General features: G+C 33.6%; 1 protein-coding gene across 2 annotated transcripts in view; it reads right to left on the bottom strand.

The window, feature by feature from the left end:
• Positions 1-26801, bottom strand: part of NBEAL1 (neurobeachin like 1) — a 160620-nt gene that overhangs the window by 69647 nt on the left and 64172 nt on the right. For both annotated transcript variants that reach the window (XM_036023040.1, XM_036023039.1), the window contains 16 exons: positions 26300-26432; positions 25369-25488; positions 24106-24409; positions 20752-20837; positions 16854-16943; positions 14851-15019; positions 14287-14420; positions 13710-13869; positions 13501-13603; positions 12771-12927; positions 11073-11231; positions 9071-9230; positions 6544-6632; positions 1836-2408; positions 1309-1484; positions 373-526 (listed from right to left, as the gene is read on the bottom strand). In XM_036023040.1, coding sequence (XP_035878933.1) covers positions 373-526; positions 1309-1484; positions 1836-2408; positions 6544-6632; positions 9071-9230; positions 11073-11231; positions 12771-12927; positions 13501-13603; positions 13710-13869; positions 14287-14420; positions 14851-15019; positions 16854-16943; positions 20752-20837; positions 24106-24409; positions 25369-25488; positions 26300-26432 — 2767 coding nt within the window. The remainder of the gene's footprint in view (positions 1-372; positions 527-1308; positions 1485-1835; positions 2409-6543; positions 6633-9070; positions 9231-11072; positions 11232-12770; positions 12928-13500; positions 13604-13709; positions 13870-14286; positions 14421-14850; positions 15020-16853; positions 16944-20751; positions 20838-24105; positions 24410-25368; positions 25489-26299; positions 26433-26801) is intronic.

Here is a 26801-nt window from a genome sequence, read left to right on the forward strand (position 1 = left end):
CCAAAAGACTTAGTAACAAGCTAATAAAATCTGTGACTATCACATCTTATCCATGGTTTATTGCATCTGATGAAATATTAATACTCTGAAAAGAGGGGATACAAAATTTGATTCTTTTTTAAGATTTAATTTATTTTTAGATGGGAAGGAAGGGAGAAAGAGAGAGACACATCAATGTGTGATTGCCTCTCACATGCCCCCTACTGGGGACCTGGCCAACAACCCAGGCATGTGTCCTGACTGGGAACTGAACTAGTGACACTTTGCTTCACAGGCCAGCATTCAATCCACTGAGTAACACCAGCCAGGGCAAATTTGTTTAAATAAATCCTTAATTATCAAAGAAATGATTTCAAAGACATATTACTGCACCTTCTCGGTCCACGTGTTTGAATTAGCTAGTCCCTCTGACTGCAGAAAGTCCTGTATGATCAGCATGAGTCGGAAGGCATTTTCAGCAGTTACTGGATTAGTTTTTGCTTCTCTATTTTCTGCAACTGCCCATTCTAACATCTTCTGCAGCAAACTAAGTGTAAAATAAAGTTCTCTTAAAACCTTTTTAAACTTAGAAAAACAGTAGGATATTAAAAAAACCCAGTTATTATTTAATAAGCCTATATCTCCAGAGATATACCATCTCTGGCAGGCATCATAAAACACTTGGAAAGAATTTAATAACAATGAAGCAACTTTTTAATCTTTGGAGTATCTATTTTTAATACACCTAACACTAAACTGCAAAGTAAAAGTTACCTGTTGACTTGACTATTAAAAAGCCATGAAAATAAGTCACATTCAAGTCTCCATGAAATACTTAAAAGCTTCTTTAAAGCTGAAATTGGAAAAATTAGAAAAGAAAGCCTTATTATGCCTTATTGTGCGCCAAGCTCTTTGGAAAATAAAGAAGTAATTCTCCACTAGGGTGCTACTGTTAGTGTTCTATCATAAGCAGGGAACTCAATGCTTTACAGAAGTAATTTTCATGAAAACATTTAATATGGAAACAACCAAATTTGGACAAGACCATAGAACACAAGCACCAAGTGCTTAGATATTGCAGAAAACAATTTAAACAAGGAATATATAATGACTTAAAACTCAAATTAATTTAAGCTTTAAATCTCTTCATACTGGAGCTAGTTTTTGGACTTCTCTCTAAATGCCAAAAGAATGGTGACAGAAAAGGAGCTGAAAACAAAATTTCCCCTTTCCTCTACATCCACTGAATGCTGGATACATGTTCAATAAAATATTTTATGCTCCTGCCCACTCCAAGGAAAGAGGGGAAGTCACCAACCGAATACTTACATTAGTTTTATTTCATCTGATGGTCGGAGTAGCTCACTGGATGTTCCTGATTTAGTTAGTGCTGCAAATACTTGTCCCCGTTCAATCCAAGTATCATCATCAGACTTTTCTAGCCCTTTACACATTACATAGTTCAAAATACTTGTCAGTAATTGAAGAATCTCCTCCTCACATCTCTATAAAAATATAAAGTAATATTAAATTATTGGAGGGAAGGGATGTTAATTAAAGCACATAATGTCCATCACATATACTGACTATAATCCTTTAACATATTATCATAAAAGTGTCTAGGTGAACCTAGAACTTTAGTAGTAGGTGCTAGAGAGATACAAGGATGAATAATACACTGGCTTTGTTGTCAAAACATGCATAATTTAATGACCCAGGCTTCTAATATCTTAGATCATGAGACTTAGAAATTAAAATAAAATGAAATTGTTAACAATTACACATTTCTAAGAATTAGAAGTATACAATAGACATATATAAATAAAAACAGCACTTGGACAAATAAGGTATTTTACCTCTTGGCTTTCAGGTAAAGAGAAGTCATCACTAAAGCCCATGTCATTCGCGATGCTGCTTTCTTTGTCGGGTTGCACAGAAAATGATTTAGTAGACTCTACTGGGGATGGCGTGCTAGGCAAGCTATCTGGCATTTGACTTCCACTATCACTCAATTCACATGAATCAATTCCACTGAGATCTAAACTTAAATGTGAAGGATTATGCCAGAATTCTTCCTGATTCTCTGGTTTGAAAGACAATTCTCCCACAGAGCTATCTTCTTGAAATAAGGGTGTGTTTGAATCTAGAGAGTGTCTATCCTCCAAACTCCAGGGATCTGAATGCACATCAGCTAAAGCAAAAGAGTCCATTTTTTCATCATCTGTCTTTTCATCAAAGTTCCTCTTAATATCTTCAGCTGATATATTTTTATCATTGTCTTTCATTAAAACAGCCCTATTGTGCTTATGAAGAGTATTTCCATTTTCAAAATTTGCTTTTAAAAAAAGCCTAACTAAAGTGTCTTGCCAACCCACTTGTTGAGATATTTGATGTGCTGCATCTGGCTGGGACTGTAAAATCTGTAAAATCTGCAAAGAGATTAAAAACACCAAGTTTGTCAAAATGTACACAGTACTTTACATCAAAAACAATTTCTTTTCAGTTATTTTAATGATGAAGGGACATAATGGGAAACTTTCAGAAGGTATACTTTCCAAAGATTATGTTTATAACTGGATTAGAAACTATTTGGAAGGCAGACATTATGTTTGTAACTAATCTACTTATTTTATTACAGAAGGGGGATGTACTAAAAAATTTGCTGAGAGATGAAAGAAAAAAGATTAACAATCCTCCACATGTCAATACCCTGTTATTAATTTAATGTGGTTAGAGAGAAAATATAAATAGAATGAAGGTATATTTAAAACACAATAAAAGTTATATCCTCTTAACTAAAGCTTTCCCATGAGCCCATTTCATTTGCTTAGCTAATACTGAACATCTCCTACGTGGCAGGCACAGGTCTGGTACTAGGGTTAGGAGAATAGAAAGGATACACAAGACACTTTGATAGAACTTAAGTGATAAGTGCCCTAAGAATAATGTTTTCCCATCTCATGTTTTTCCTGGCAAAATTAAAGGTTGTTTTTGCAAAAACATTTTTTATTCACTCTATATGGTATAAAAAAAAAACAAAAATGAAACTTTAATTCCAAAAAAAAACTAATTCCAATAAAATGGAAGCTGCTATTTAACTAGAGTAAGAAATTAAAATTAAGCCCTGGCTGACATAGCTCAATGGATTGAGCTCGGGCTACAAACCAAAGTGTCGCATATTCTATTCCCAGTCAGGGCACATGCCTGGGTTGCAGGCCATAGCCCCCAGCAACCGCACATTGATGTTTCTCTCTCTCTCTCTTTCTCCCTCCCTTCCCTCTCTAAAAATAAATAAATAAAATCTTTAAAAAAAAGAAATTAAAATTAAAGAATAGACACTGACATAGTAAGGTATATGACCTCCAATATACAAATGCTTTTACTTTTTTATTTGTTTTTTAATTAATTAATTTATTTTTAAAGAAAGGAAAGGAGGGAAGAAGAGAGGGAGGTTCCCCTAACTGGAAACCTGGCCTGCAACCCAGTCACATGCCCTGACAGGGAACTGAACTGGTGACCTTTCAGTTTGTAGGCCAGTGCTCAATCCACTAAGTCACATCAGCCAGGGCTGATTTCACTGTTTTTGTGGAATAAAAATAAATTCTTAGAAATTCAGTTAAAATTAAAAGTACCTCTTTTATTGAATTTCTAACTCTGACAAGTTCATAGCAGGAGATGAATAATGTTGGTACGGACTTCAATATTAACAGTTCGAATGTACACTGATGCTGATATAGAAAGTAATGAGGCACAATGACATGATGACATGTGAAGTTTCTTTCTTCATTAATGCTATCAATCAGTGAGCTACCATTGCTCTATAAGTGCAGTATACCAATTCTTTTTTGTTCCAGATTAAGCTTTTCTTGGATAAACACTAGGTTGCACTGATAGCTGTTCCTAACTACACACTGAAAGAAAAGAATCAATTTGCATGACCTGCTTCAAGGAAAATATGGCAAAATCCATCAAAATGTAAAATGTAAATACCCTTTGACACATGAATTCCATTTCACAGAGTATGTCTCACAGGTATACTAACACAAAGAGGTAAAAATATATGCAAAAATTATTCTTAATAGAAGTGTATTAACATGAAAAAAGAGGAAAAATAACCTAAATATCCATCGATGAGAAACCAGATAATAGCCAAAGGATGAAAAACTACGCAGCCACTAAAGAGAAAAATATATATCCACATTTACTGATGGAAAAATTGTGACATAGGAGTTCCGACCAAGATGGAGGCTAGGTGAAAACCCTTCACTTCCTTGCACAACCAAAAGGAGGATAACAACCAATCTAAAATCAATGAACAACCAGAAGTGCTAGAAAATCAAACTGCACGGAACTCCAAAAAACCACAGAGTTAGAGAAACAGTCAAACAGAATAACCAGACCTGTAAGGTGGTGGACAAAGAGAAACCACAGTGATAAGGCTGACCCGGCGGGCAGGGCTGGCTGAGAAAACCCACCAACCCGGCACCTCGAGGCTGCAGGTGGGGCTGACTTAAGGAGAAACTGAGACTCAGAGATGACTGTGGAATATGGAATGTGGCAGTTGCCGCAGTGGGAAAAACTCCCAGTCTCACACGAGAGTCCACTGGAAAGTGCATTAGAGACAAGCAGGAAAGCTGCATTGTTCCCTCTCTGGCCCCTCCCCAACAGGCAGCACCCCCACAGGCAGCAGCGAGGGTTGTCCCACCCTGGTGAATACCTAAGGCTCTGTCCCTTACTATGTAACAGTTGTACCAAGACAAAGAAATATGGCCCAAATGAAAAAACACAGCAAAACTTCACAAAGAGAGCTAAATGATGAGGAGATAGCCAACCTATCTGATGGAGAATTTAAAGCCCTGGTAATCAAAATGCTTACAGAACTGATTGAGCTTTGTCAAAAATGAAAAAACAAATGAAGGATACCCAAAATAAAATAAAGCAAAATATTCAGAGAACCAACAGTGACAGGAAGGAAACCAGAACTCAAAGCAACAATTTGGAACAAAACGAAGAAACAAACATCTAACCGGAATAGAATGAAAAAACAAGAATTCAAAAAAATGGAAGAGAGGCTTAGGAACCTCTGGGACAACTTGAAATGTTCCAATATCCAAATTATAGGGGTCCCAGAAGGAGAAGAACAAGAGCAAGAAATTGAAAACTTATTTGAACAAATAATGAAGGAAAACTTCCCCAATCTGGCAAAGAAAACAGACTTCTAGGAAGTCCAAGAAGTCCAGAGAGTCCCAAAGAAGTTGGACCCAAAGAGGAACACACCAAGGCACATCATCATTAAGCTACCCAAGATTAAAGATAAAAAGAGAATCTTAAAAGCAGCAAGAGAAAAGAAAAGAGTTACCTACAAAGGAGTGCCCATAAGGCTATCAGCTGATTTCTCAAAATAAACCTAATAAGCAAGAAGGGGCTGGAAAGAAGTATTTGAAGTCATGAAAGGCAAAGACCTACATCCAAGAATACTCCATCCAGCAAAGCTTTCATTTATAATGGAAGGACAGATAAGGTGCTTTCCGGATAAGGTCAAATTAAAGGCGTTCATCATCACCAAGCCATTATTATATGAAATGTTAAAAAGACTGATCTAAGAAAAGGAAGATAAAAAAGATAAACAGTAAAATGACAATAAACTCACAACTATCAACAAATGAACCTAAAAAAAAATAAAGAAAAACAACAAAAACAAAAACTAAGCTACCACCTAGAACAGGAACAGAATCAGAGAAATGGAGATCACATGGAGGGCTTTCAGTAGGAAGGGGGGAGGAATAGGGAAGAAGAGGCATAATTGGTAGGCATTAAATAGATAGGGAGAGGTCAAAAATAGTATAGGAAACAGAGAACTCAAAGAACTTATACGTACAACCCATGGACATGAACTAAGGCGGGGGATGCTGGAAGGTTGTGGGGTGCAGGATGGAGGGGAGGATAAAGGGGGAATATTGAGAAAACTGTAATAGCATAATCAATAAAATATACTTAAAAAAGAAAAAAGAATAGTGACAATCAAGAAGTAAAATTTTTAGAAAAAAGCAAAGAAGCAAATTAAATACTAGACAGGTCAGTTGTTACCAATAGAATAGAAAGAAGGTCATAATAAGAAAGAATCACTGAAGTTAACTAATTGCTGACTTAGTTTAAGGTTAAATGAGTGCACTGAAGGCAAATCATTGTTAGAATAGCCATAAACAAATTACAGAAAAATTTTCCCACGAAATTTAAAGATACAGAAGCTCAAAAATACAGTAAATGAATTAGAAACGTTCACAATCACTGACAGTTCTTAATAAAGAAACTATTCTCTGGTAATAGATTTTTGACTCTAGAAAGGGTTTATGTATTTACAGGAGCCCATCTAGGTAGTGGTAACAAAAACAAACTTAAATGCTGATTGTGAGTACATGAAAATTAATCTCAAAAAAGGAAACTATAAAATTGTCATTTTAAAAATAAATATTAAAACATGTCTAGTATAAATACTCATTCTAAAAGTTATTCAGAGTATAATGACACTACTATTTTTAACATGTATCTTAAAAGTTGACTAACCTTTCTGCAGATGACCACCCTGACATTTATATACGTTCTGTGAGATATAAATACCACAGATAACAGATCTTTGAAATTAACTGCAGTATCTGTAGTGGAAAAAAACAAAAAATTAAAATTAAATTCCAAAGATAACCAAAGAAAGAACTGTAGGCAATAGTTACATAAATGCTGAAATAATTGCTTCATTTTTTTTCACTTTTTTTTTTGCTGTCAATAGATGCCCTTTTTTCCTACCTTTATTAAAATATAATTGACATAAAACATTGTATAAGTTAAAGGAATATAACATGATGATTTGAATATATTGTGAAATGATTACCACAATAAGGTTAAACATCCATCGACTCACATAGTTAACATTACTTTTTGTAGTGAAAACATTTAAGAGCTGCTCTCTCTGTTACTCTCAATTACACAATACAATAATGTTAACATAGTCACCTTGCTGTATAATAGATACTCAGAACTTACTCATCTATAACTAAAAGTTTGTACCCTTTTCCCCACTTCTTCAGCCCTAATAACCACTAGCCCTAATAGAATCTACAGTTTCTATTAAATGATTTTTTTTTTTTTGGATTCCACACATAAGTGAGATCATACAGTATTTGTCCTGACTTATTTCACTTAGCAGAATGCTTTCACAATTTCTCCATGTTGTGACAAATGGCAAGACTTCCTTCCATTATATGGCTAATATTCCATTGTATATATTTATATAAATCATGTCTTCTTTACCCATTCATCTCTCAATGGACACTTAGGTTGTTTCTGTGTCTTGGCTATTGTGAATAACGGTGCAATGAACGTGGGAATGCAGAGCTCTTAAAAACATTAATTTCATTTCTTTTGGACATATACCCAGAAGAAGGAATGCTGAATTATATGGCAGTTCTATTTTTAATTTTTTGAAGAACCTCCATGCCATCTACCACAGTGGCTGCACCAATTTATACGAGCACCAACAGTGCACAAGGGTTCCCTTTTCTCCACATCTTCACCAGGACTTCTCTCTCATCTTTTTGATAATTGTCATCTTAAAAGGTATGAAGTGATATCTCCTGGCTATGGCTTGCATTTCACTGATAATTAAGGATGTTCAGCACCTTTGTCGTGTACCTGTTAGCCATTTGTATGTCTTTGGAAAAATATCTATTCAGGTTCCTCGTTCATTTCTTAATTGGGTTTTTTTGCTGTTGAGTCGTTTGATTTCCTTACATATTTTTAATATTAACCCTTTATCAGATTTTCACTTGCAAACAGTTCCTCTCACTCTGTAGTTTGCCTTTTTATTTTGTTGTTGGTTTCTTTTGCTGTGTAGAAACTCTTGTGTGCTATAGCTATAGTCCCACTTGTTTTGACTTATTTTGCTGGTGCTTTTGGTATCATATCCAAAATATCACTGTCAAGACCTATGTCAAGGAGATTTTTCCTATGTTTTCTTCCAGTAGTTTTATAGCTCAGGTCTTACATTTAAATCTTTAATCCATGTGGGTTAATTTTTGAGTGGTAGAAGGTAGGGATCCACCATCATTCTCCTATATGTGGATAATCAGTTTTCTGGACACCATTTATTGACAAGACTCTTTTCCCCACTGCATATTCTTAGATCCCTTGTCAAATATTAGTTAATCATATATGCATAGGTTTATTTCTGGGTTCTTGATTCTGTTCCATTGGTCTATGTGTCTGTGTTTATACTTATAGCACATTGTTTTGATTTTTATAGCTTTGCATTATGATTTAAAATCAGTAAGTTTGATGCCTCCAGCTTTCTTCTTCTTTCTCAAGTTTTTTCTCAAAAAAAGAATTGCTGGTAATAGTTATATAAGTGCTGAAACAATTGTTTTTTTAAAATAGAAATTAGAGACATTTAAATTTTACCAGACAATAGGTTTAGAATGCTTAACATCTTCTGAGTAAACTGTAAATAATTATTCTTTTCTTTTGATTGCGTGAACACACTATCCATACTAGTTGGTTCTTATACTGTTATTTATCTTTTTAAGTACATGCTTTGGCTTATCAATAAGATAGTGAACCACTCAAAACAAAGACCTTATGTTACCTTTTGAACTCCCAGCATCTGATATAAATTTTATAGTTTTAGTATGTACTAAAAAAAGTTCATGAAAAGTCTGAAATTAGTTTTTATTTTGCCTTTAAGAATTTAAGCTTCATAAAGAAAAAAGATAAAGTGTTTTGTACATATCTTCTCTTATGTCCTTTTCTTGAAATAGACATTCAATTATCTATTTACTAATAACTCAGTCAATAAGCATTAATCAAAGACCTACAAAGTAAGGCATTATGTTACGTCCTAGGAAGAAAAGATAAAAGATAAATAAGAAACAGCACCCAAGGAAAGCCCCCTTGATCAAATAACAGATCATTTAAAAAAGCAATCTGAGGAATGATGGAAAAAGAACCTCAGGAAAAAAATAATTGAGAACAGTCAAATAGAAGTACATTACTACGAAGAACATTTCTTAAAAGTCATCAGTATCATCAGCCTTAATCATACCTGTATTTATAATCTGATTGGTGAGGTTTTTAATGAGAGAAGTATTAATAGGCCCATCATTCAGAAGGAGTCCCAATCCTGAGTAGCCAACTTCTCTGAGTCGAATACGTTGTTTACTTCGTTCATAAACATTTGTGCATTTCAACATCTGTTCCATAACCTGGTCACACAACAATATAGTCTTCTCAATAGAGAGAACTAAGAACAGTTTGTCACTTAGGTTAATATTTAATTAAAATATTGACTTAATAGGCTTTTTGAAGCATAATTTTATTCCTTAGATATAAAAGAAGAAGAACCAGCACTAAGGAAAGAGCGCTCCATATCATACTATCATTCAAAAATGAATTTAAAAATAAATTGAACTAAAACACGCCTGTATTAGAATAATTACTATGTTAAAAATTTAGTTTACAACCAGATCGGTGTAGCTCAGTTGGGTGGGCGTCATCCTGCAAAGCGAAAAGGTCACCAGTATATTCCTGGTAAGGACACATGCCTAGGTTGCAGGTCTGGACCGTATGAGAGGCAACTGATTGATGTTTCTCTCTCACATCAATGTTTCTGTCCTTCTCTTTCTCCCTACTTCCTCTCCCTGAAGATAAAATCTTTTTTAAAAAATTCTATTTTACATGTATTTCTTGGCAGATAATAGGAATTAATTTAAACTATCTTTTAATGGCTTAGGCATAGATAGAAATAAACCCTGTAGCTTGTAAGAGGAACAAAGGTATGTTCTGTAAAAGAACGAAGATACTTCTAGATCAATAGAGTAATCCATTTATGTAACAGTTATCAAAATAATTTTTAATAACAAAGAAACATTTTATGGAGAAACCCACCCATATGCGAAAGTGGGCAAATAAATTAGTCCTATACTTCTTGGAGTGAGAGCAACATTTTTCAAAGTGAGATAATCAATTCATATGTGGAAAGGGTATTCTTGAAAATGGTATCATGAACAATCCCTCCAAAGCCATTTTTGAAGAAATAACATTGAATCTCCATAAAGGAACACTTGTATGGGCAGATGTTTTAAAGAGTGGCCTCAGGACCAATATACAAGAAACTGTCAGACCAGTTTTAGTTCGCCTTTGTTTTCTAAAGTTTAGGGATTTCAAACACAGGCAACCCAAATATGACCTCATAAGTAGACTTTATAATGTAACACTAATGATGTAAGAGGAAATAATTATTATAAGGCAATTAAGCATAATGAACAGGAGAATTAAAAAAAAAACATATTCAGCAGTAAAAATATGACTGACCCCACTGCTTTCAGAAAGTTAAGAAAAAAGGTAGAGTGGGTGGCTTCATTCAGCCAAGGTTCAGAGTTTGGCACAGTCTGGATAGTTTAAAATATGTTCTAGACCTGGCTGGGTAGCTCAGATGGTTGCAGCGTCATCCCAATACACCAAGGTTGCAGATTCCACCTCCCATTAGGGCACGTACAAAAATCAACCAATGAATGCATACATAAGTGGAACAATAAATCAATGTTCTATTTTCCTCTCTCTGTATACCTCTCTCTAGCTATCTCCCAATAAAGCAATTTTAAAAAATTTTTAAAATAAATGTGTTTTATATCCTTTGACAAGTTACAAACTTTTCTGCCTCAGTTTCTTCATCTGTAAAATGGGGATGAAATAATATCCACTTAATAAAGTTATTGCAAGTGCCTGACAAACAATGAGTGCTACATAAGGTTAGTTACAATCTCCTATGCAGACTCACCGTAAGTCAAAATGGAGATGAAAGGTTTTATATTGAAGATAGTATGCCAAAGTACATTTTCCACTGAAATAACTTGTAAGATTATAATATAACTAGCTTTTAAATATGCTAACAAAAACATGAAAAATATATATTAAAACAAATGTGACAACTTAAAATTAGAAGTAGATATGAAAAAAGAATTTACATTCATAGAATGTATATATTCCAAGTAAATTCATCCACCATAACTTCCCCAAAATATAAAGATATTTAAAAATGATTTTACCTTAAAAATGATTTCTCTTAGTCTGTCGGAGTACTTCTGGTTTAAGAGTAAGGCATAAAGTATGTCAGCATTTCCTGGTTCAAACAGTAGTAAGAAAAGCTGACCTCTAGTTGGGCTGGTACGCAGAAGACTAAAGAGTATATCCAAAATTCCAAAGAGCTTTTAAAATTAAATAACACAAAACAAATAACCACACTCATCTATGGAAGCCAAATAAAATCATAAACCACAGTTATTTAATTAAATCCTACATACTCTAATGTTCTACTTAACTGAACTATCTGATATCTTCTGAACCTTGCCTTCCACTCCATTACGTTTTCGGTTTATTCCACTTCCTTTTGTGTATCTTCTCACTGCCACATGTACCTGCTGAACCACACCTATGCTGCTTTGTCCATATGAAAAGCCTTTCTTGGTCTGCTCAACATGTAATACTGTCCTATGGAAACCTCATAGGACTTTGTATCTCTTTTACAGATGTTATCATCCTCTTTTTTGTTACATAATTATTTACGAACCTCTCTTATTTACCCCTGTCTCTATTAGGCTAAAAGTAAAAATGTTAATTGATTCATCATTATAAACCTACAATGGCTAGTATTACATATAAAAATAGATATAGATACAGATACATAGTTACATTTTCAGTAATTCTTTAAAGTGACCAAGAAAATATCACTGGCAATGAATCATGGCAGATGACAATAGAGCTATCATAAAATAAAATGGCTACTCATTATTCTAAACAATGAGAAGCTTTTGAAGTAGTCCAACCTTACATGGAAATTGCCAAAGTTAACTTAATTATATAATGCAAATTATAAAGTCGTGTAACTATGGAGTAAACAATAAATAGTTCATGATACAGGGAAAAGTATTTGAGTCAATATAAATTAAAGCTGCTCAAATTTGGTGTTGAGAGTGATACGGAGAAAGAACACAGAAACAGCAGTAAATACACTCAGTTTTTCTAGTCCCAGGTTTATCAGCTCTGTGATTTTTAAGTTGTCACCTAATATTTCTGAACATATATTTCCAAATGTACAGGTAGGAAGAGTAATTCCCAGTCTGTATATTTTATACCAGTGTTTCTCAAATTCTACCACGCACCACAATCATCTGGTGGAGTTGATTCAGCACTGTATTTTCATTTCTAAAGAGTTCTCATGTAAGGCTGGTAAATAACTATACACTGAGAACCACTGTGTTAAAGAGCAGTTCTGAGCTGTAAATAAATAATGTATATAAAAGTACTTAAAAGCACAAATAAATTTACAATCTATTTTATGTAAAACTTTTAGAAATCCATGTTATGTTCAAATTCATGTTAGAAATCTGTAGGAGCTCCGGGGTGCAATTGGTTAGCGTGCAGTACTTACAAGAAATCTGTTCAGTAACTCTGATGATACATCAGTATACATTATGTGACCTATGAAAATAGGCTCAGAATTGCCAGATAAGGCAACAATTTCCACATCCTACTTTCTACTTCATTAAAATATTTTATCATACTACCATCTACATTATTAAACTTTCCATTAGAAGATAAAATTTATTCCTTTAACGGAATAATCTTGTTTGTGACACTAAAAACATTTTATTCTTCAAATGTGTTTATTATACATTCATTAAGTATAAAAGAAGATGATATAGCAACTTCAATGTTAAAAAATTAGATTATCTTGGGCCTAATACCTGTTCTTCTTCATTAATAGCAGCTATGTAACCCATGATACTTTGTATCTCTTCATGGGTTCCACCTTTGCACAGAAAGTATTTAATTAGGCCATACAAAGAAGTCCTCATTGTTCGGATATCATCTAGAGACAGCTCACTATATTTACAGTCAGTTCTGAAAGAGACAGTAAAAGTGCAAGAATTGATATTTAAAATTTTTATATTTGTGTACTTATATTAAAAAATCCTAATTTTAAAAAGATGTTTTCATGTAATTATTAGAATTCATAATATAATGTTATTAATCAATGTTACCTCAAAACTTAATTTTAAAATAAGAATTCATGGTATCTTTTGCTTCTTCTTCTAAATAGGAAACCTCCTGCAGTTAGGAGTTTCAATGATAAAGATATAAATTTGTATCTTATATATATGTAACACTCACTATGTGGCAGACACTGTTCAAAGTGCTTTATATGTTATTAACTCATTTAATTTAATGACCAATACAACCATGGAGTGTCTCGATTTTATCTCCTTGTTCCAGAACAGAAAACCTCAGCACAAAAAAGTTAAGTGAGTTGTCTAGGGTTAGTTAATTAATGAAACATAGGATCAAACTCAAAGTATATGGTCCACTGTTCATCCTTTTGACCCCCACACTATCCTGCTGGAAAAATAAACAATCTAGACATTCCAATCAAGTAGCAGGCAGACAACAGCAAACTGAGGAGTAAGGACATCATACCCATAATAAATCCTAAGTGAATCTAGGAGAAACTGTACACCGTACTTCTTTCGGAAAACTCTCCTGCTGTCTTTGATAATGGTGGAAAGATACTGTATATGACCTAAAACAGAAAGTTCACTCTTAAATTATATACCTAAAATAAAGTCATCTATGTAGTTATAAATTTATAAACAACTATAAGATTTTATGTAACAGCCCGCTCTCACCAATTCGAAAGGGAAAATCTCCACGGTTCCAAATACGGAAATCAAAGAGTAAATACTGATACATTTGTTGCAGGAGCTGAGTATTTTTCTCTAATGATACCTGTTCAATTAGTAATTGAATTGCCATCAATACATTAACATCCATCAAGGTGTTTGGCACCTAAAATCCAAACAGAAAAGGGTTCTGTAAAATTCGGTTTAAATAATTGTTATTAAGCTATAATTTCAAATAATTTTTTTAGAGTATGTACTAAATATAAAATTCTTGATTAGAAAAATGCAAACAACTTAAAACATTAATTTTTCTGAAGTAATTAGAATATATTTTCTTAATGTTATAAACTGATCGAATATCCCAAATAACAAAGCTAACAAACAAGGTCCTGTTACACATGGTAAGTAATTCTTGTATAAGATGATTCAATAGTTCCTAAATCTACTTATGAAGTAAATTATATCCACTAATACAACAAGCAGTAATAGTGTAGTTTTTAAAAAAATACTTATGAGGAAGAAAAACCCCAACACTACCTGCTAATTAAAATCATCAGCCACATCTTATGTTGGACTAGCTCACCTTCTGAAGTAGGGCACCAAGAGTGGCAACTCCATGGGAGTGAATAAGATTGTCCTGGTTAATAGGATGTCTTTGAATCAAGTGTTTCACAATCAAGATAAATGTTGCAACTAAACTTCTCTCGAGTCTTGACTCTGTGGAATTGTGAACATGCCATTAATTATCATAATTACTCTAATTACTTTTATAACATATTTTCTGTATCATAATGAATATTGTAACATACAAAGAATCTGGTTAAGAAATATGCCTCCAAAGGTCACTTGCAGAACACAAATATCAGAGAAATCAGCAATTTCATTTTGTATACTTATATGCACATGTAAATATTTTCTCTAAGTAAATTTAATAATGTCATATTGTCACTGAGAGCACAAACTAAGGATAAGAGTAAAACCAACACCTTAAGTTTTTGACCAAAGTATTATAAATTTCTGAACTACATTAGTATATTAGGGATGGGCTACTTTACCTACAAATGGTTAACTTTCTTCCTAATGGTATCAAGATATTTTAATCTATTTTTCCATTAACTCTCAAATTGTTTTAATTTCATCTTAATACCTGATGTCTTTGTGGGGGTCGATACCACCCTATCTCCTTCTACAGGTGTTAACAATTCAGAAACTGTTCTTTCATTCACTCCTTCAGGAATTTGTCCTTCACAAATATGGCTAATTTGTTCCAATAGAGGAAAGAGTACATTTAATCCACCTATGCAGTTTATGATGTCCTGAAAAAGAAATTGACAATTTTTCATCTTTAAAACAAGGGCAATTTTGTCATTTAATATCTAATTTACTAAACCTTTAGGCACTATATGGTATAGTCTACGCTGAAGGAACTTTTGTACAGGCACATGCTGTAAAGAGCAGCCTCAGCAGTCACCATAACCAATCCTCAACAGAGAATAAGCCAGACCATTTTTTAATGCACCTCTGTTTTCCAAAGTTCAGTAATTCCAACCACAGGCAATCTAAACAGGACCCCATAAGTTGACTTTTTAATGTAACATTAATGATGTAAGAGGAAATTGTCACAAGGAAATTTGGCAATTAGGAGAATAAATCATGGGGGGAAAAACAGAATGTATTTGGCAAGAGAAATATGACTGACTCTTCTAATTTTAGTTAACAAAAAAGGTGGAGTGCGTGGCTTCAACCAAAGATCAAAGTGACTATTTTGGATAGCTTAACAAAATATATTCAATATCCTTTAACATGTTACTAATTTCTCTGCCTCAGTTTCCTTATCTCTAAAGGAAATATCATTAGGGATACTAATTCCCACTTGGTAAAGTTTTTACAAAACTTAAGTAAGCTAATATACTAAAAGTGCTTGGTGCCTGACATATAGTGAGTCTATACGTTAGCTATTATTAACTGCTAAGATGTTCTAAACTGCCATGTAAACCTAGCTTAAGTTTGTACACAACTTCTCCATATTTACAAGCCTATAAGACCCATCTTACAAGTGACAGCAAATGTTAACTTATAAATTGGTAGACACATCATAAATCTTATTACCTTAACAGATAAAAAGTGTTCTCTTCAAGTCAAAGATAGATTTACACCACACAAATAACATGAGATTAATATTAACTGATGGATTCATTTTTACACAAGAAGAATTATTCTAATGATTTGTTCCACTGAAAGAATAAGTAAATTCAACTGGTGTTAAGTGACTAGAAGGGGTCAAAATCTGTCACATAGTTTCAGGGATTAAATACATTAACAGGAGGTGTAACTAATTAAGACAGTATACAAGGGAGGACCCCCAAGAAAACAGTATTTATAAAGATCCGTGTATTTATTCTTATATGTTTAAACTTCAGTCATCTTCAAACTACTCTCCACCTGATGTATCAAAACTTTTTTTCCACTACTCAAAATAGTTTTTGAACTCATTGATTTTGATGCCTTTTGGTGCTTCTGCTGTTTTTTATTTCACCTCTTCCACATAAGCAAAATGTTTCCCTCTAAGGATTTTCACTGGGGACACAAAAAAAAGTCCCTTGGGGCAAGGTCAGGTGAATGCGGGTAGGGGGCCCAGGGGTCATGCCATTTTTGGTCAAAAACTCCTGAACACTCAGTATGGTGTGAGCAGGTGCAACTGTAAATCACATATCATGAAATGTGCAAAAGTACTGAAAGAGTCTTCAAAATAAATTCACTGAAGCCAAACACAGCCTCTCACAACAATGCCAGCTGGTACACTGCACACTGACACAGATGGATTCTTAGAACACTCATGTAGTGTGGAAACCCAAACTACAAGGGGTCTGCCCTCCAGAAGATAATTACAGTTTATTTGGGGTTTTTTTGGTCCCCCTTGTATTTTTCTCCTAAAAATTGTTAAGCTGATAGCATGTTTAAAAAGTAAATTTCTGGCAAATCAGTCATTCACTACTCATTTGTTCATCCTTCAAACTGTGTAACTTGCCTGCAAACTTTTTAATGGTGGTGACACTATTTAGATCAATCTGATGGTGCTCAAAAGGTAAACCACTGTAAAGGATCAGTAAACTTACATAATGTGTTGCCTGCCATTTATCATTAACTTACCTTAATGTCCCAGTTCACTACTTTGTTTCCTGTTAACCTTCCATGCAAACAGTTAGTAGATAAATCAAGACAGATAGAATTTTTGCAGGCCTAAGAATAAAACAAACAAAAAACAAGTCAAACAGCTAACCACAATAAAGACAAAACATAACTTTAATTACAGATGGAACATTTTACCATAATTTTAAAAAAGTATATAGCTAATAAGATGCCTACAATATTAAGTTTAGTATTGCTGTTCTCTGACTATTTCTTAAAGGAATCAAGGGCTAGATTGTAAAGTACTCATTCATCAAATACAGGTCACTGCTGCTTATTATCTGATAGTTGAATTACTGCTAGAACCATTCACCAACCACACAATTTAAAATTTTTCCTCTTTTAAACCAATGTATGCAGGAAGATTTTCTTGACTTTTAAAAAAATTCAATGTTTTATTCCCATTAGTACTTCCCTAAGCACAATTTCATGGTCCACAAAAAAGTGTGCCTAAAGCCCTGACTAGGTGGCTCAGCTGGTTGGAACACCATCCTGTACACCAAAAGGTTGCATGTTCAATTCCCAGTCAGGACACACACGGGAGATAACCAAATGATGTTTCTCTATCATATTGATGTTTCTTTTGCATGAGGATATTTTTTAAATGTGACTAAAGTATGATACAGAAATCACAGAACAATATATTACAATATGAAAATCCAACCACATGCATAAGATACTATTTTCCATCATATTACTGACTGATTCTAGTTATATTCAGATTAAGAGCTTAGTCTGAAACTCTAGAAATTGTTGAAGTAATTTGTCAACTTCCATAAAGGCGTCTAAAGCAAGTAACTTCACATTCAGTCTGTGAATCTGTAGGCAATGAAGCATCCTCGAATCTAATCCCTATCAAAAAAGAAACCTACAAATGTCAACACAGATCATGCAGCTATGGCTTCCCTCTTAAGGCAACTGAGAAAAATTGCTTTAGTAAGACAAATGTAAATTGAGTTTAAATTAACTCAGTGTAAACTGTATTAGTGTCAGAGACAGAAATGTCTTTCTCCCATTACTACCTTACTTTCAGTACCTTTGTACCTATGACCTAATTTCATAATGATATATGACTGCCTCCAGCCTCCTATACCTCCAATTTGACTTTCACATTGCAATATGAGACTTTTTTCTAAAATGCAAACTTTGAATTACTCTCCTGCTTAAAAATCCTACCCAATGCCTACTATTTAGCCTAGTACAGGTTTGCTATGATCTGGTCTCCATTTGCTCTCTAATCTCATTTTCTGCCATCGTCTCTTCCTGCTTTGTACACTATACCCAATACATGCAGAAAAGTTGTACCTTCTGTGCCTTTGTAGGTGCTGCTCACTGTGCCTTCTACATCCCTCAACTTTGCCTTTTAAAACACAGGTCAAACCATGTTTTCTATGCTACCTAACCTCCTGGAAAAACAAACCACTGTTCCTTTGTACCTGCACTGCATTTTGTACATGATTCCAACACAGACATATTATATAATGGGTAAGGATATGAATTAAACCAGCTGGCTATTCACTAGAATTATGAGTCGAGGCAAGTTACTTATCTTTATTCAGTCTCAGAAAACTAGAGCTTAGAAAAGATAGAGATACCATGTGCCCTCTCAGAACTTTTGTGAAGATTAAATGAAATAATACATATAAAGCATTTAGCATAGGGCATAATGTTATAAACATCTAACAAGAGGTAGCTAAACAGAAAAATGCTCATAAAATTACACTGCACTTAATTTTTTACACATTTATGTAACTTTACATTTGAAGCTTCTGATAAAGCCACTGGCTTTAATTTATTCATCTTTATATCCTAAAAGTTCAGACAATTCTTGGCACAGAGAAGACACTCAAATTTTAAGCAAACAGATGGTTAAACACCTCCTAAAAATGAATACAAAAATAACAAATAACAAACTGTTGACTCTCAAAAATCCTCTACAGCAGCTTTTCCCAAACTAGCATTTATCACTGAGATAAAATACAAAATGTGTTCTATGTTCAAATACCTGGTGAAAAAGTAGGATAAAACAAAAGTAAATTAGTTTCTTACAGCAGAATTTTTCAAGCATGTCACTAGTCTCCAAGAGGGATATACCAAATGCAACATCCCCCAAACTCATGTGACCGGAAAATCCTTGTAGCATGCCATATCACCATATGCAAGACACATTCCTCCAATAAACTGTTTTATTGCATATACTTGACATGTTTTGGTTTCAAAAAAGAACAATGGCTATATTTTTATCCATTTTTAGTATGACAAATTTTACTTCCAATAGTAAAAATTCAACCTTTAATTCTTCAAAATTACTTTGAAAAAAAATATGGCAATTATAATATAAAAAAAAACAAAAAAAAAACCAGTTAGCCATCACATATATAGGTATATAATATACCAAATACATTAGGTGACATTAAGTCTAATTATTCCCTATCTATCTATACCAGATAGTTGTAATGAAAATAAGGATAAGATAGAGCTTCTGACAAGAAATAACTTAAATCTAGTTTGGTAAACAAACATATGTTTGGAAAAAAGTTAAAAGGGAAACAAACAAAAAAATAAGAAACTCAGAGACACTATAACCAATGTAACACATGAACCTCAAATGGATCCAAGGTTAAATTTTTTAAAATAATTTTTTAAATCCTCACCCAAGGATATGTTAATTGATTTTAGAGAGGAAGGGAGGAAATGGGAAGGGGTGGTGAGAGAGAAACAGAGAGAGAAACACTGATCAGTTGCCTCCTATATGTGCCTGGACCAGGAACCGAACCCGAAACCTACACATGTGCCCTGATCGGAGTCAAACCTGCAACCTTTTTTTGGTGTACGGGACGATGCTCCAAGGAACTAAGTCACCCAACCAGGGTCTCCAGGGTTAAATTATTAAAAGACTAAGCAAGTATTTTAAGGAAAATTGGGAAAATTTGAATATAAGTTATATAGTATTTGAATTATTGATAATTTTTTTAGATAGGTTAATGATTATGTAGGGGAAAAAGTTAGGATTCAAGTGTCTTGATAGGTATGTCAATCTGCTTTCACAAATGATTTGAGAAAGACAGATAAAACTATGGCAATATGTAATAATTGGGAAATTTAGGCGGGCAGTATATAACTTCTATGTTTGAAATTAATCAAAATAAAAAGTTAGGGGAAAATATCAAATAATAAGTAAATTTCATTAGACTAGATATAACAAATAAGTATTCGATATAATAAATTATGGCCATACACTAGCAGGCTAAACTAAAAAAAAAAATTCTACAATATATAATATCACATAGCAAAAGCATTTTCTATGTCAACGTCAAATTGAATATAATGAAAGCAATTAATATAGTTTGTTTATGCCTCTTCTCCCTTTTCTCCTTTCCAGCTCTACCTTGATCTTCTTCCTTCAGTCCTTGCTGACCTTTTTGTCCAAGGAAAAAAGACTAAGCATAGTTGATTTCATTTTCTCCTTCTAAGTAAATGGTTTTTTTTCAGACTAACATATTTAAAAAGTTACAAAGCAAATGCTGAGCAAATTCTGTTTTCTCTCTCCTCCCCAAAAAGTAGGAGAAAAATGTTTAAACTGATTCATTATCTGAAATCAATTCATTAGTACAAATTCCTACTACAGCTGTTGCCAATCATACTATTGGGATGACTAATGATCACATCTGAACCAGAGTTGAGAGGCACGCCTTTGTTTTTAGTGCTTCTCTACTTCCTTTAAAAAGTAATAATTTCTAATGGCAATTCAAACCCTTCCTTCTCAATTACCCACTGAAATGACAAAATTTAAAAAGGAATTCTACTTCATAGACAGCACAGTTACAACTAAATGAACAATCCATGCATTTACTCTGACCTTTGCAGTGTAGTGAAGAAGGACGTTACCAGGCAGATCAGCCATGTCAGACTCTTGAAATTTCCAAGGGCTTAAACAGTTTGGACCTGAAAATTATTTATACACACATATCAGTGAATAGACATGGCCTCTTTGGTTCTGTGCAATCAGAACAAAATTTAAAATTGAGTTCTTCGAAGCTCCTAACACAGTTAAAACACACTAGCCAAAATGTATTTTTATAACACTTCTAATTCATCCAAAACCTAGAAAAGTTGGGGTGATGAATCATTCTCCACTACAAAAAGGAAATTTATAAAACTAATATTAAATACAACAAAGTTTATTAATTTATCTAATGTAAACCAATTAAAATTTATATGACAAAATAGCAATATAATCAATGATGTGAATATATATCACCAAAATGAAATTAAAATGAGCAGTAAAAAATTCTTGACTTTAAAAAAAATCAAAGAAATAAATTAAAACTGGTTCAATTTTACACCAAAAATGTAAGAAATAGTATTGACCATTCCACCTTAATGAGGCTGTGATGAACCTGGTATACTTATGTATTACTGGCAGCGAGTGTCAACTAGTATATCCTTTTTGGAAGCTGACTAGGTAACATATTTTGAAAGCCATAAAAATGTTCATCACTTTAAATATTTATCCTGGAAATTTACCATAAATAAATCTACCAAAAAAAGAAAAAATGGTAAGTACAGCAGTTTATCACATTTAATATTTGAAGTTTGTATCAATAGTAAATATTGTATTTTGGAGATCAAACCCTTGTCTGAGGTGTCATTGGCAAATATGTTTTCCCATACTATCAGTTCTCTTTTTATTTTAATACTGTTTTCTTTAGCCGTGCAGAAGCTTTTTATTTTGATGAGATCCCATTTCTTTATTCTTTCCTTTATGTCCCTTGCTATCAGTGAAAATACTGCTGTGTGAAATATCTAAGATTTCCCTGCCTATGTTATGTTCATAGCAGCACAATTTACAATAGCTAGGTGCTGGAAGCAACCAAGATGCCCATCAGTAAATGAATGGATCAAAAACTATGGTACATTTACACAATGGAATTCTACACAGCAGAGAGAAAGCAGGAGTTCCTACCCCTTGTGAAAGCATGGATGGAACTGGAGAGCATTATGCTAAGTGAAATAAACCAGGCGGTGAGGGACAAATACCATATGATCTCACCTTTAACTGGAACATAATAAACAAAAGAAAAAAGCAAACAAAATATAAACAGAGACAATGAAATTAAGAACAATCTAACAATAGCCAGAGGGGAGGGGAGAGGGAACTGTGGGGAGAAGAGTTCTCAGGAACTACTATAAAGGACACATGGACAAAACCAAGCGGGAGGGTGGAAGCAAGGGAGGGAGGTAGGTTTGTCTGGGCTGGGAGGGGGAGTGGTGGGGAGAAAATGCAGACAACTGTAATTGAACAACAATTAAAAAATGAGTAAAATAAAAATAAAAATATTAAATCTTATAAACAAGTAAATTATAAATTATGAATCCAATTATGCAGCCATTAAATGATCATTATGATCATTATATAACAAATAATTATTATTTACAAGAGTAGAGTTGTAAGTAGAAACAACTGTAGAAATAAAATCCAAACTACACAGCTGTGATGATTACACTAACTGACTTATCAATTTGGAATTTTTTGGATTATAAAGTTCAACCTCAAATATTGTGGTGAGTTTTAAAGTAATGAAAAAGTTCTAAACTTTGAAACTTTAGACATTCTCATATAGCTCAAAACTCCCATGTGATCTAAAAAAGAAATTTTGACAAATAATAAGCTATTCTTCAGAGTTAATATACATGACTACTTAAAGGCTTAGCTCCTGAATAATCTATGAAAAATAGATATAATTTTTAAAATAATTAAGATCCAATAATAATCTGCGCATATTTTAAATCACAGCCAAGAGAAAAAGCCAAAATAAAAACAGCTCATAATTTTATCTAAGGACTCATAATTCTACTGCCTTCATGAATTCTTCAGGTATATTAACACAAATTATAAAAATGACAAGTTCTGAAATAAAACTCATGATTTTAGCACCAGTCATGTAATTTCTTATGAAGGCGGGCTTATATTTGTTTCCTCATTTTATTAAAATCTGGTAATAGCATTATGGACTGAATTGCATACCCACAAAACTCACATGTTGAAGGTATGATCCCCAACGTGACTGTATTTAGAGAGAAGGCCTTTAAAGAGGTAATTAAGATTAACGGATGTCCCGAGGGCCAGACCCTAATCCAACAGGGCCACTTATAAGAGGAAAAGCCACCACAGATACTCTCTCTGCACACATACAGAGAAGAGACTCCATGTGAGGACATAGCCTAGAAGGCAGCCACCTACCAGCCAGGAATAGAGAGGCCTCACCTAAAATCAAGCCTGACAGAAAACTGATCTTGAAATTCTAGCTTCCAGAACTGTAATAAAATAGTATTTAAACCATGCAATGTGTGGTATTTTGTTATGGCCGTCCTAACAAACTAATAGTAGGCAGTTTTATGGATGACATTTGAAATATTTCCCAAAGCTTTCCTCTACTTAGCCTACCAAAAAGAGTATGGTACACTATAATTAATAATACTGTGTAACATACTTAAAAGTTGTTAAAGTAGATCTTAGAGAGGTGGAGGAGGGCATGGGGGTATAAATGGTGATGGAAAGAGACTTGTCTTGGAGTAGTGAAAACACAATACAGTGTATAGATGATGAACTGTGGAATCGTATCACTGAATCCTGTTTTAATTTTGTTATTGGGGTGACCACTGTCACCCCATAAACAATAAAAAGGAAAAAATAAAGTAGATCTTAAATATTATTAACATATAAAAATGGTAATTATTGAGGGGATAGAGGTATTAACTATTATGGCAATCATTTTGCAACACATGTATGTATCAAATCATCATTTCTTAATACTTTAAACCTACATATATGTCAGTAACATCTCAATAATGCTGAGGGGGAAAAAGTATGCTATGTGGTGGGGGTTTTTTCCCCTTTAAGTTTCAACTAAAATAAATACACTTTTCAGCTCTGGCTGGTATGGTCAGTTAGTTGGAGTGTCGTCCCATAAACCAGAAGGTTGTGGGTTCAATTCCCAGTAAGGGCACATGCCTAGGTTGCAAGTTCAGTCCCCAATTGGGGCAGGTACAAGAGGCAACCGATCAATGTTTCTCTCCCTCTTTTCCCCTCCCTCTAAAAATCAATAACCATGTCCTCAGATGAGAACTTTTTAAAAAATACACTTTTCAGATTTAGGCAACAGAAAAAAACCTAAGTTTAATTAAACAATATGAATGTAAGTATACTCACCTGCTAAATATAATGCCTTCACCTGGGGAGGTTGCAGTGCTTCATAGAAGATGATGACAGACCCTAGTTGGCCCTCCAGAGATGTGGGACATCCCCATTCACTGTCCTGGGTTCCTGCTGATATCAATTTGGTAATCAATTTTGATTTTTCAGTTGTTCCTCCCCAGGAGGCCGATGAGAGAATTCCACCAAAGGATGTCCGATGAGGGGTAATGGGAGAAGAAAAAGGTGGATCTGGAATTTGGGATGGTGGAGGAGTGGTGGTTCTTTGCCCAGCTGAACCAATGCAGCATGAAATAAACGGCTAAAAATTAAGAAACAAACAAAACAAATCACATAATTTTAATTAAATTCCTATCATTGCATTTAAAATGAAACAGTTCATAAAATTAAGCAAGTACATTTGCTAGATTACGATACGTATGTGCAAGTGCACACATAAGCTAACATTACAGATGTTACCTTCCACCTACTTGACTTGTATACATTACTTTTATAACTCACTTTATATCCTTTTTCAAAGTTTAAATTTTTAATGAGTGTATATTAACAAAAAAGTTTTAAGAACTTTACTATATTCTAAAATAGAGAAAACTCCATTTACCCCTTCAAATTTATAAACAAAGAATTAAACATCAGTATAATAATGCTAATTATAGGTTATCCTGAAATGGTCACTGAGATAAATATCAAGAAGAAATTACCAGAATCCTAGGATTTGGGAAGTAATCTAATCCATCCTATTACCTTCACAAAAGGTCCTTTCAAAATTATCCAAATACTCTCAAAGAACTTTGACACTAATGTTCTTTAAGAATCACCCTAGAAAATAAATTATGTGTTATACCTAACCACAATACCATGCAAAGATTTAAAGTTTCTTCATTGTTGTTTCAAATTCAATGGAGAAGTAAATGATTCCACCGTAACAATTTGTAACTGTTCCTATACTTGGAGAGTTTATTAATTCAATTTGCTTAATTCAATTTCTTCAGTTTCCCTTTGGCTGTTTTAAGTCTTTTCTTCTAAGCCTTTAATTACATTTGTTTCTTCCTTGAATTGTTTTTCTTTATTACATGTTGTCTGACTTCAACTAATGACAGGCTAACTGAATTAAATATTAACTTACTGTATCTTTGTATAGAGAAAACATAAAAATTTATAGGCACGTACTTAGAATAAGGAGAGCTTTCTACACTAAACTAAAATTTTTCAAGAGTTCTCAATGAACTGGTCCTACGAACAGTAGTTAGCTGTGCTCACTTCGTTCATGGCAGGAAACCGGAGCGGGGCAGAGGCCTTCTGCTGCCCGTTGTCGTAGATGTAGACAAGGCTCTGCCCAAAGGGCCTTTTTCCAGGCATGTGAACAATGGTTATGTTGTGCTGGCAAAGTAAGACATGTGTTTAAAAAGAGAAAAAACATAGTAAGTTCTTGGAATGACAATGTTTTCAGAATATTACTCTATAACTAGTTTGTGTAAACAGCAACACATTAAGCCTAACTAAATGTTGAGTAAAATGATGATCTTCAAGTGAGCAGCATTTTTTTCTGTAGTATTATGAAAACAACTATTCTAGAAAATCTACACACAACTGTAACACAGTATATTTTCCGAGTCTATGAGTAGTCTTCAGATCAACTTTTTTCTAATGAGAACCATGTCATATTTTAAGAAAAGCAACAGAAATGAAGTTTTTAACAATTTATGTTCTCATTCAAAATCAAATTTAATTCTAGAACACTTGAAAGCAATCACATTTTAATTTTTAGCAGAAAAATGATTACTGCTAAATTTATAATAATAATGATAAATGGTATTAACCTCCTTACAAACTTCAACACAAATACAAAGTGAAAATTAATCTACTCGAAAAGCAGATAACACCTAATATACATTCAACAAATGTGTGGTTTTTTATCAGATTTATTTATTTTTAGAGAGAGCAGAAGGGAGAAAGAGATGGACGGAAGTATAGATGTGAGAAAGAAACATCGATGGGTTGCCTCTTGTAGTACATATCCCAACCTGGCACCAAACTTGCAACCCAGGCATGTACCCTGACCAGGAATCAAATCGGCAACCATTCCCTTTGTGAGACGGTGCCCAACCAACTGAGCTACACCAGGCAGGGCAAATGAGTGCTTTTTGAAGGAAAGAATCAAGAAGTTAAATGTGATGCCCTAAAGCCTTACCCAGAGAGAATCACAGAAACTGTGGTCAGGAAGCATAACCGTTGCATATTCTCTTTTCGTGCACACTGCCACAACCAACATACCTGAATGGGTAATAAAAGCTTCAAAACCCATGCCACTTCCTGTAAAAAAGCTAACAAAAATACATTTTATCAAAACTTTTGAAGTCAGTTATTCAGTTTATCTGAAGCACACAAAACCATAAAGGTCATTATGAATATTTTTATCTAAGGCATTGTGGCTTACATTCTATTGCCACACATCAGTCCAACTTTGGTTCAAAGATGATTTTTAAATCTTTTTTGGGCATTAAGAGTTCATTAAACTATAAAAGGTAGTCTTACAAGTTGAATTCCCTTAGTAAACTATAGTAAAAGGTATAAATTTTCGAATCTTAAAAATTCGCCCAAGTAAGATTCAGAAAAGATAAAGGTCTTAAAAATCAAAGGTATATTAAAACTTATTACTGAAGTGACTAATTTTGGATGTACATATATAGGTT

This window comes from Phyllostomus discolor, chromosome 4, assembly GCF_004126475.2.
Source record: "Phyllostomus discolor isolate MPI-MPIP mPhyDis1 chromosome 4, mPhyDis1.pri.v3, whole genome shotgun sequence".
NCBI lineage: Eukaryota > Metazoa > Chordata > Mammalia > Chiroptera > Phyllostomidae > Phyllostomus > Phyllostomus discolor.